The 12,293-nt window shown below is 42.4% G+C and overlaps 1 protein-coding gene across 1 annotated transcript in view; it reads right to left on the bottom strand.

Moving 5' to 3' along the window:
- LOC121554008 (low-density lipoprotein receptor-related protein 12) overlaps window positions 1-9,634 on the bottom strand; it is a 63,731-nt gene extending 54,097 nt beyond the window's left edge. The window contains exons 1-2 of the mRNA XM_041867438.2: window positions 8,472-9,634; window positions 1,279-1,335 (exon numbers count right to left, since the gene is read on the bottom strand). Of these exons, the coding sequence (XP_041723372.1) occupies window positions 1,279-1,335; window positions 8,472-8,550 (136 nt within the window). The 5' untranslated portion in view covers window positions 8,551-9,634. The remainder of the gene's footprint in view (window positions 1-1,278; window positions 1,336-8,471) is intronic.
- Window positions 9,635-12,293: the final 2,659 nt, after the last annotated feature.

The raw sequence follows: 12,293 nt of genomic DNA, 5'->3' as shown, positions 1-12,293 counted from the left end.
AATAATAATAAAGGACACTATGGAATCAGGAAGGTAGTCCACAATTTTCTTATCAATAGTGGGTGAAAGAAAACTGTTAGCTTCTGTAGCGTATACATTTATGGAGTGACTAAAAATGTGTCGTGGCCCTCCTGAGTGGCGCAGCGGTCTAAGGCACTGCATTGCAGTGTTAAGGCGTCACTACAGCCTGGGGATCCGGGAGTCCCATAGGGCGGTGCACAATTGGCCCAGCGTTGTCCGGGTTAGAAGAGGGTTTGGCCGGTGGGCTTTCCTTGGCTAAATGCACTCTAGCGACACCTTGTGGGGGACCGGGAGCCTGCAAGCTGACTTCTGTCGTCAGTTGAACAGTGTTTCCTCCGACACATTGGTGCGGCTGGCTTCCGGGTTAAGAAGCAGCGGGTCATGTTTCAGAGGACACATGACTCGCCTCTCCCGAGCCCGTTGGGGAGTTGCAGCGATGAGACAAGATTGGATCGCAATTGGATATCACAAAATTGGGGAGAAAAACAGGGTACAAAATACAAAATAGTAAGCTAAAATCCTTATGAAATAGTCCCCAAATTCAACAACGCACATCAGTGACACCATTTAGGAAATAGGATTGTGACCACTGTTTCTGCTCGGGTTGAAAATGATCAAATGTATTTGCGGCTGAAATGCCCACACATTTCACATCGATTGTTATTTCTGGTCCAGCCTAGGGATGTGACAAATGGACAATTGTTCTTAATGTTAAAACGCTAAGAAAAATGCATAAAATACATTGACAAGTCAAGCCGAAAACGGGAGGTTTAAATAAAAACATAAGTAGTTTTCAGGCTTCCGTAACGCCTCTTAAGAGAGTAGGCCTATCCCACTCTCCTGCCTAAAAACACAGTAGTAACTCAACACTGTCACACAAAATGCTATGTGTGAATGTCTTCCATTTTAGTCATTTAGCAGACGCTCTTATCCAGAGCGACTTACAGTTAGTGAGTGCATACATTACTGTTTTATTTTTCATACTGGCCCCCCGTGGGAAACAAACCCACAACCCTGGCGTTGCAAACGCCATGCTCTACCAACTGAGCTACATCCCTGCCGGCCAATCCCTCCCCTACCCTGGACGACGCTGGGCCAATTGTACGCCGCCCCATGGGTCTCCTGGTCGCGGCCGGCTACGACAGAGCCTGGATTCGAACCAGGATCTCTAGTGGAACAGCTAGCACTGCGATGCAATGCCTTAGACCACTGCGCCACTCGGGAGCTGAGAGATTATTTATGATGAAACCAACTTACCATTAGAAATCCCTGATACGTAAATGTTCTCGTTGTGCTGGGAGCAAACTGCATTTCCTAGAAAAGATAAGACAAAAATTCAATAAACAGGTTTTTATTTTTCTGATGAATGACCGTGGGATCACAAGATGGAGCTTTGGACACATATCTTTTGTGTAAAAATGATTTGGAACTTGGGCTTATTCATAACAACTCTGGCCCCTCGGAGGCAAGTCCACTGGTTCTAGGGAAAATATAAATGTTGACCTATTGAATCAATAAAACCTAAGACTGACTTTAGACATGGGCTAAAAACAACGGGTCGATCAACAGGCAACTGAAATTACATTTGTAGTCTTGCAGCGGGAGAATTTGAGAAGCTTTGAGACAGTGTGTAGGCTAATGTGTAAGGGAACAAAGGGCAGTTACAGAGGACGATTACACTAGCCCAAAATGTCACACGTAAACGTTGGTCAACAACTGAGTGAAAAAGGGTGGAAATGGAAAACAAGACTAAACATTCTTGCAGGTTACGAGGATCATACAAAATGAAGAAAAAAAATAACAAACACAACAGCTGGCTGGTGTGTTTATGGACATATTCAATCTCTCCCTTTCCCAGTCTGCTGTTCCCACATGCTTCAAGACGCCACCATTGTTCCAGTACCCAAGAAAGCAAAGGTAACTGAACTAAATGACTATCGCCCCGTAGCACTCACCTCTGTCATCATGAAGTGCTTTGAGAGACCAGTCAAGGATCATATCACCTCTACCTTACCTGCCACCCTAGACCCTCTTCAATTTGCTTACCGCCCCAATAGATCAACAGACGATGCAATCGCCATCACACTGCACACTGTCCTATTCCAGCTGGACAAGAGGAATACCTATGTAAGAATGATGTTCATTGACTATAGTTCAGCATTCAACACCATAGTCCCCTCCAAGCTCGAGGCGCTGGGTCTGAACCCCGCCCTGTGCAACTGGGTCCTGTACTTCCTGACGGGCCGCCCCCAGGTGGTGAAGTTGGAAACAACATCTCCACTTCTCTAATCCTCAACACTGGGGCCCCACAAGGGTGCGTGCTCAGCCCCCTCCTGTACTCCCTGTTCACCCATGACTGCGTGGCCAAGCACATTTACATTTTAGTCATTTAGCAGACGCTCTTATCCAGAGCGACTTACAGTTAGTGAGTGCATACATTATTGTTTTATTTTTCATACTGGCCCCCCGTGGGAAACGAACCCACAACCCTGGCGTTGCAAACGCCATAATCTACCAACTGAGCTACATCCCTGCCGGCCAATCCCTCCCCTACCCTGGACGACGCTGGGCCAATTGTACGCCGCCCCATGGGTCTCCCGGTCGCGGCCGGCTACGACAGAGCCTGGATTCGAACCAGGATCTCTAGTGGCACAGCTAGCACTGCGATGAAGTGCCTTAGACCACTGCGCCACTCGGGAGGCACGCTTCCAACTCAATCATCAAGTTTGCAGACGACACAACAGTAGTAGGCTTGATTACCAACAATAACGAGACCGCCTACAGGGAGGAGGTGAGGGCTCTGGGAGTGGAAAATAACCTCTCACTCAACATCAACAAAACAAAGGAGATGATCGTGGACTTCAGGAAACAGCAGAGGGTGCACCCCCCTATCCACATCGACGGGACCGCATTGGAGAAGGTGCAAAGTTTCAAGTTCCTTGGCGTACACATCACCAACAAACTGAAATGGTCCACCCACGCAGACAATGTGGTGAAGAAAGCGCAACAGAGCCTCTTCAACCTCAGGAGGCTGAAGAAATTCAGCTTGGCACCTAAAACCCTCACAAACTTTTACAGATGCACAACTGAGAGCATCCTGTCGGGCTGTATCACCACCTGGTACAGCAACTGCACCGCCCGCAACCGCAGAGCTCTCCAGAGGGTGGTGCGGTCTGCCGAACGCATTATTGGGGGCAAACTACCCATCTCTAAGACACATCCATCACCCGATGTCACAGGAAGGCCAAAAATATCATCAAGGACATCAACCACCCAAGCCACTGCCTGTTCACCCCACTATTATCCAGAAGGCGAGGTCAGTACAGGTGCATCAAAGCTGGGACCGATAGAATGAAAAACAGCTTCTATCTCAAGGCCATCAGACTGTTAAATAGCCATCACTAGCACATTAGAGGCTGCTGCTGCCTATTGAAATCACTGGCCAATTTAAGAAATGGAACACTAGTCACTTTAATAATGTTTACATACAGTTGAAGTCGGAAGTGTACATACACTTAGGTTGGAGCTATTCAAACTCGTTTTTCAACCACTCCACAAATTTCTTGTTAACAAACTATAGTTTTGGCAAGTCGGTTAGGACATCTACTTTGTGCTTGACACAAGTAATTTTTCCAACAATTGTTTACAGATTATTTCAATGTATCACAATTCCAGTGGGTCAGAAGTTTACATACACTAAGTTGACTGTGCCTTTAAACGTCTTAGAAAATTCAAGAAAATGATGTCATGGCTTTAGAAGCTTCTGATAGGCTAATTGACATTATTTGAGTCAATTGGAGGTGTACCTGTGGATGCATTTCAAGGCCTACCTTCAAACTCAGTGCCTCTTTGCTTGACATCATGGGAAAATCAAAAGAAATCAGCCAAGACCTCAGAAAATAATTGTAGACCTCCACAAGTCTGGTTCATCCTTGGGAGCAATTTCCAAACGCCTGAAGGTACCACGTTCATCTGTACAAACAATAGTACGCAAGTATAAACACCATGGGACCACGCAGCCGTCATACCGCTCAGGAAGGAGACGCGTTCTATCTCCTAGAGATAAACATACTTTGGTGCGAAAAGTGCAAATCAATCCCAGAACAACAGCAAAGGACCGTGTGAAGATGCTGGAGGAAACAGGTAAAAAAGTATCTATATAAAACAGTCAAACGAGTCATATATCGACATAAACTGAAAGGCCACTCAGCAAGGAAGAAGCCACTGCTCCAAAACCGCCATAAAAAAGCCAGACTACGGTTTGCAACTGCACATGGGGACAAAGATCGTACTTTTTGGTGAAATGTCCTCTGATCTGATGAAACAAAAATAGAACTGTTTGGCCATAATGACCATTGTTATGTTTGGAGGAAAAAGGGGCACGCTTGCAAGCCGAAGAACACCATCCCAACCGTGAAGCACGGGGTGGCAGCATCATGCTGTGGGGGTGCTTTGCTGCAGGAAGGACTGGTGCACTTCACAAAATAAATGGCATTATGAGGAAGGACTTTTATGTGGATATATTGAAGCAACATCTCAAGAAATCAGTCAGGAAGTTTAAGCTTGGTCACAAATGGGTTTTCCAAATTGACAATGACCCCAAGCATACTTCCAAAGTTGTGGCAAAATCGCTTAAGGACAACAAAGTCAACGTATTGGAGTGGCCATCACAAAGCCCTGCCCTCAATCCTATAGAAAATGTGTGGGCAGAACTGTAAAAGCGTGTGCGAGCAAGGAGGCCTACAAACCTGACTCAGTTACACCAGCTCTGTCAGGAGGAATGGGCCAAAATTCACCCAACTTATTGTGGGAACCTTGTGGAAGGCTACCCGAAACGTTTGATCCAAGTTAAACAATTTAAAGGCAATGCTACCAAATACTAATTGAGTGTATGTAAACTTCTGACCCACTGGGAATGTGATGAAAGAAATACAAGCTGTAATAAATCACTCTCTACTATTATTCTGACATTTCACATTCTTAAAATAAAGTGGTGATCCTAACTGACCTAAAACAGGGCATTTTTACTAGGATTAAATGTCAGGAATTGTGATAAACTGAGTTTAAATGTATTTGGCTAAGATGTATGTAAACTTCCGACTTCAACTCTATCTTGCACTACTCATCTCATATGTATATACTGCATTCTATTCTATAGTATCTTAGTCCATGCCGCTCTGTCATTACTTGTCCATATATGTATATTTTCTTAATTTCCATTCCTTACTAGTTTTGTGTGTATTAGGTATATGTTATGAAATTGTTAGATATTACTTGTTAGATATTACTGCACTGACAGAGCTAGAAGCACAAGCATTTCGCTATACCCGCTATAACATCTGCTAAACACGTGTATGTGACAAATAAAATGTGATTTGATTTAGGGCACACCGCCTCAGTGCTAACAGTAGAACTCCGGTTCTTGGCTTAATAGGTACGTTTACAGTATTTTGACTGAGGTTGGTGGTAATGGTTATTCATGTCATACTACACATACTAATGCCCTATGTCTCTGAATAGGCTAATGCTAAATTCTGAGAAGCACAACATTAGAGCTGCTCCCATGGCTTTCTCTCAACACTACACTGTGAAGCAGAAGTATTTGACAGTTTGGAGATGGTTTTCATTAACCGGAAGAGTGATGCTATTGTCACACTGTCACTAGATCACATCTGTCACACTTCTCAGGCTCATATCCCTCATTGAGATACACAGCTGCACGATTTCACATAGGCATAGGCTCTGAATAGGAGAAATAATTCAGTAAATCACAAACCAATTTCTACCTGTCTTTTCCACTGTGATTTGATGTATCCTAGAAGGAGAAAACAAATCCTGAATGCAATTCTCATATGGGCAATTCCACAGAAACAGAGGGATGTTGAGACTCATTTTTTCACTTTAAAATGTATTCCAAAAAAATAATTGATTGCAAAGTTTAACAAACCATACGCAAAAGTATACTTTAAACAATGCAGTGCAGATGCAAAGTTTGGTATCTACTCCAAATTAAGATTCAAAGATGTCTGCTGAAAGAATGGGGTGTCAGCTATGATATGACACATTTTACATTTTAGTCATTTAGCAGACGATCTTATCCAGAGCGATTAACAGTTAGTGAGTGCATACATTATTTGTTATTAATTTTTCAAAAAGCGTGCTCTACCAACTGAGCTACATCCCTGCCGGCCATTCCCTCCCCTACCCTGGACGATGCTGGGCCAATTGTGCGCCACCCCATGGGTCTCCCGGTCGCGGCCGGCTACGACAGAGATTCGAACCAGGATCTCTAGTGGCACAGCTAGCACTGCGATGCAGTGCCTTAGACCACTGCGCCACACTGACACCTTGAGTTAATTAAAAAATATATATTTGGGTTTTTGAATTACAGTAAGTAAAGTGGATCAGCACCCGGTAACAGAATGACATCATGGGTCCTTGATCTGTATTATAGAGAAATGCATAATTATGAATGTCATTCTCATCATGGTGATGTACAAAGGTAGAAAAATGTAATATCCTCCTTTGCATTTTTGGGTATTATTCTACACACTGGAGCTCAGCCCCTAAACAAGACCAAATTTGGTTGGTCCAGACAGGACCAAATCTCTACCAATCATAGATGTGAACACGTTTCACAAGTTTGGACATCACAGTTAGGGATGGCCATTTTACCTTTTTTGACTGTTTGAGTATTCACATTATTTTTCCCCAAGTATGACTACCCAAAAAAGTATTTAAAGTGCGCATTTGTCTATGCCAACAGTGAGCAACAATTACTAATTTATCATAACGATTGCAGATAGCAAATCCTAATTGCCTCATATACAGTCAATAAAAAAACGAATGCCTTTTAAGATTCATTTATTGAAACTGTAATATAAACCGGTTATATTATATCGTGGAAGACAATCTTCAAAAAGGTACTAACCTCAGCAGTGTGGCGCTTGCTTGTAGAAGCCTATGGCTGTGCAATGGCATAGCCTTGTTTTCTTAATTTAGCAGACAAGACACTTATTTCCCGAGCCCTTATCACAGTCAAGACACCTATTTTACAGTAAAAAAAACATGATGTAATATAACAGAATAAAATAGAACAGAATATTGCGATGTGATTCGCATCTCGCCTCTGGAACAGTTATTCTCAAAGAGTGATAACTTGAAACAGGGCCAAAAAAAATTCAGGGTAACAAAATACAATCTGTCTTCTTTTCGATATACAGACGTTCGATTTAGTTTACTATGCCTATTCCTTGGAATTTTCTAAATGGATTAACAATTCTACATTGAACACTGCATGGGGATGAACTATGTCCAGGACATCCGTTTGTGAGTAGGCCTAGGCTTAATGATTCTTAATGAAAATACGCTGTCTTTTTCAAACTAATGTTTTTGCATATTTTCAGTGTGGAACATGTTTATGTTTAGTGGGGTAATAGGCTAACCACGTCTAAATGCCACTAGCAGTTCGCAAAGTAGGGTCGCCACTAATGTTAGTTACCACAGCCGCAAAGTCATAACGCTGCCTATTTCTACAATTTAACTTCTTAAAATCTCATTTTAACCCTAACCACACTGCTAACCTTTAATATGCCTAAAAAGCTAACCTTAAATATGCCTAAATAGCAAATGTTTGTTTTTATGATTTTCACTTTGTGGATGTGGTAACTAGTGACAACCGCAAAGCAGCCAAAGCGGGAAATAACGCAATTATTCCAAAACTGCAGCTCATTGTTGGAACACATATTTCTCTACTTCAGTCAAAAAGTCCATTTGGCAAGGAATGTAGCTTGTGTATCCCATCAGTTAGATATGTTTTTATAGTCATTTGTTTCTGTAGGCGAACACAGCACCCGTGTGTAGAGGGAGCGTTCAGAACGCGAGTGAGTGAGACATGGAGGGCAAATACACGTAGAAATGGAACACTAGTCAAAGCAAATTAACGTTGTTTTCAAAACAGCATTTCCACCAAATAGTTTTACAGTATTCGATTTTAAAATATATATATTGTAAAGATGGTGTTTTGACGTCAGTTCGAGTACTCAATTAATCATGCCCATCCCTAATCACAGTAGAGTAAAGTACAGCACAGTTGAGTACAGCAAGGCTCATATTAGCTTTCAGAAATCTGCGTTTTAAACTATGCGCTTTATATTAAAAGTCAGTTTTTTTTTTCTTCAATAGATGAAAAACTCATGTTCTCTCGTCTCTCTGCAGCAGACGAGTAATATGTTTGGATCATCAAATCGCAATATCGAATCTCCCAAAAATATACTCGGCTTTCATTTGACACCAAATGTTATATGCTCCTATAAACTTCATGTTGGTGTTCATGGGTACTTTTAGATGGACATGACCATATCCTGCTGTGTGCTTGAGTGTGTTCGAGTTGCTGTGGTATAAATTGTATGCGAGTTCTAACGAATATTTAACCATTATCAAATACTTACCAGTGAATATGAAGAGGACCATGTGTAGAGATATCCATGATGACATCCCATTTGAGGCCAAAGTGTAGTAGTAGGCCATTATAGCTATTGAACTAGCCCTAATTATATTTGTTGCTACTTTGTTACTTGCTTCAGATAGTTACACTGTTCCCAAAAATATAACTAAGCAAGCTCTCTTCTTTGGGGTCCCAAAAACACATAAGCAGTGTCAAAAACAAAAAGCAACAAAATAGATTAATATGGATTTAAAGTTATTCTAGCTAACGTTAGCCAATTCCTTTCTGGCCAGACAACAGAAACTGATTGACAATCAATTATACAGCCAATACAGATCAAGTTATAATGCTAGCTAGATGACAATGTAAATGTAAATGTCTTGACAAAATACTGCAATCAAACGGTTAAACAAAACAATGCGTTGAAACTGTCTGGCTAGTTAGCTAGCATAACAACAAAGGAGCGAAATTGAATTCTAGCTAATCAAACTGTTAGCAACTATTACGCTAACGTAAGCTATCTATTCCTAGCCAATATTAATGTATCTTTACATTACATGTGTTGATATATGTCTGAGTGGATCTCCATCTCCTAGTATGAGATGAACCTTCGTGTTAAGCATTGTGCCAGAACAGAGGAAACGACAAAGGCATTGCTAGCAATAGTCAACTTCCCGGTTAGCTAACCAGCTAGAACTCCCCTTTGTGTTAGCTAAATAACGTTAGTGATCAACGCTAACGTTAGGAATCGTTAACAAAGTTAGCTAGCTACGTTATCACAATTACGTTTCCTTCCCAACATTGTCACCAAATATAAACTAAATAAATAAATAAAATATAACCGAAAGAAAACTGTGAACTAAAAAAACTAACGAGGGTTGCGTCTCTTCTCTCGTTTTAACGCATCTGGTCTCGCTAATGCTAGCTACAAGCTAGCCTGCTACCGTTAGCTAGCTTCCAAAGCAATGTCAGAACGGAACGAAAATATTCCTGAGAGGTATCCTTGAAATGTCACTTCACTGTCTTCTTCTAATGAAGGTGGCTAAAATGTTTAATCATCATTGAAAATGTTCTAAAGCATAAGTCCGTAACACTCCGGGCCCTAAACTGTATGTACACCCCGTGTAGCCACAACTAGCTTCGCATTGGCTGAATGTTGTTACAGCCATGGATAGGGTATCGTAAACCCTCCTCCTCTCCTTGCTGCGGCACATGGAACGCCCTGCCCCGCCCACCACGCGTTTTCATTGGTTTAGCTGCATTCGCATTGGGGAAGGGTGCAATTGCGGCCTGCAATTCGGGGTGTTCCTGCATGTGGGCATTCCTGCATCTGAGCTAGGACAGGCGGAAGGCGGGGGCGCTCCAGTAGAGGTATAACGTGGTCCAGGTTCCAAGGACATCACCGGATAGAAAATCCAATATGGCTGCCAACGCAATACCATATGTGGACATGTGTGTGACGTCAGCATTTAGTAGCTCTACTCTCATTGGTCGTAATAATCTGTTTACGTTTTCTGCATGTAGCTTGCGACACAAACGTCAATACATCATGGATGAGATCTATGGATCATCAGAAACTGCTACATATAGATAGCTAAGTGTATAGCTACATAGTTAGTGTACTGCAAAACATATTTCATTAAAAAAATATAAAAAAAATATCTGAATGAGATGCACACAAGTCCTATTCAGATAACGATCAGCTGGCAATTGTTTAGCTAACCGTGTGTACCAATACCCATACAAAAACAACACACCACAACAGGACATTTCCATAATCCCACCTGGCCTATCAGATGTCAAGATGGAGCTACACAACAAGTTTCAGGGATTAGTGGCAATGGACCAAGACCCTGGGCTCTGAGTCCAGGCCAGATCAACACTGCATTTATGTGGTCTAATGGCCAACACCACAATAACAAGAGACTGTCTGTGCTATTAAGTATAGTAAGCCTGCCTATACTAGGGTTAGTAGGGATCAGTCTTTCCTGACCTGTCATGGTATATATGCATTGCTCACCAACCCTGTTCCTGGAGAGCCACAGGGCATGCGGGCTTCTGTCCCAGCTAACACTATGAGGACTAATACACTGGAGGGTTTGTAAGTGTTGGGCTTGACCCCACTGCTTACCCCACAGCTCCACATGGTTAAATATTGTCTACTGTCCTGTTGCATGTAGGCATGCTATATAATTACTCTACAACATAGCTACAGGTATAAGAGCAGATATGGTAGACTATGCCTATTTATGATAGGCAGGGTTGGATGGTGACCACTTAGTACTCGCAGGGCAGGTCATAAGTTACCTTGGCTTTAAGGGGAGGGCAATATCCGCACTTGCATCGTCATCGTAAGTTAAAACTGATTCCTCAGTGTGTGCTAGCATTAATAACTGCATTAAAACCTGAAATGTTTAATTGTAAATATGTTGCATGATGTATCTGATAAATACATTGGGAGAAGATAAAGGCCATTCTCTTAAAGTTGTTGACCCTGTCATACTCTGATAGCAAGGGAGCCTTGTCCGCCGCATACGGCATGTGGATGACAAGCAATCTAGAAAACTTCTCAGGATGCTGTGGCTCATAGCAAATTCATGGCTAAAATTACACAGTGACATATCTATAAGACATGACTAGGGCTTTGTCCTTATTTTTCATGAGCTATTACAAGTTCAAATTCATTTAGTTCATTCAAATGGCAGAATACAATTGGATTCTGAATTGCATGATAGAACATTTAATAAAAAGACAACAAAACTAACATACATGTAACATAAGTTTAGGGAACTATTGTTGTGGATGTTATGAGTTGCCGTTCAATAATTGAGTCATGTACGGGATGGATGATCTTTTAGATCATTCAGTTCTTGCATTGACAGCTCTGAGTTTCCTGACTTCCAGAGGTTGTGATGATTGGTTGTGGTAGGAAGTTCCTGTTGCCAGACTGGAGGAGATGATGGGCAGACTGGGCAGAGATTGAGGGTTGAGTGTGCTGATGTGTAGCTGCTGTATCATGGTCCAAGGATATTCCAGCATGCTTGTTTCTTTATTCACTCCAAATGTCCAGTAATGGTTGAGGTGAGATACTAGTGCCGTGCAGGGGCACTGTATTCTAGTACAGGCCCAAAGTTGGTGGTGTAGATGGTTACTAGGCTGGGTTTGGGAATGAAACCCATCATCCCGGCGTTGCAACTGCAACGTCTACCAACTGAGCCACAGAGAACCACAAAGAGTTTCTGGTTACGCTTTTCCACTTGTTGGTCCAGCTCAGGTCATCCTGGATCCCAGCAGTTTAATATCAGATGTTGTTTGCAGAGTGTTCCCATTTAGGTACAAGGGTTCCAAAGGGGGTGGGTTGTGTGTAAAGCAAACATGCAGGACTTTGCACTTGTTTGGGTTGAGCTGCGTGGAGTTCTCATCTACCTAGGAGCACATATTTTCTAGACCATGTTGAAGGCTGGAGAGCTGCCTTACCCTAATGCACTCTGCAATGTTCATGTCATCAATGTATTTCCACCTGTGATCGAACTTCTGAAGTGCGCTGTCGATGAGGGCCAGGAAGATAAGGGGTCCAAGAAGTGTACCTTGAGTCACTCCACAGGTCAGATGTTGCCATGGCGAAAGGGTGCCTTAGTACCGCACCCTCTGCTTCCTTTTGGAGATGAAGCTGCTGTTATTATAGTGCATATGTAATGGTCTTACTTGCATTAGTGAATTTTACATTTCCATTTTTTACATTTTCGTCATTTAGCAGACGCTCTTATCCAGAGTGACTTACAGTTAGTGAGTGCATACATTTTTCATACTGGCCCCCCGTGGGAAA

Source organism: Coregonus clupeaformis, chromosome 38 (genome assembly GCF_020615455.1).
Source record: "Coregonus clupeaformis isolate EN_2021a chromosome 38, ASM2061545v1, whole genome shotgun sequence".
Lineage (NCBI taxonomy): Eukaryota > Metazoa > Chordata > Actinopteri > Salmoniformes > Salmonidae > Coregonus > Coregonus clupeaformis.
This window is presented reverse-complemented; position numbering and strand designations above follow the sequence as displayed.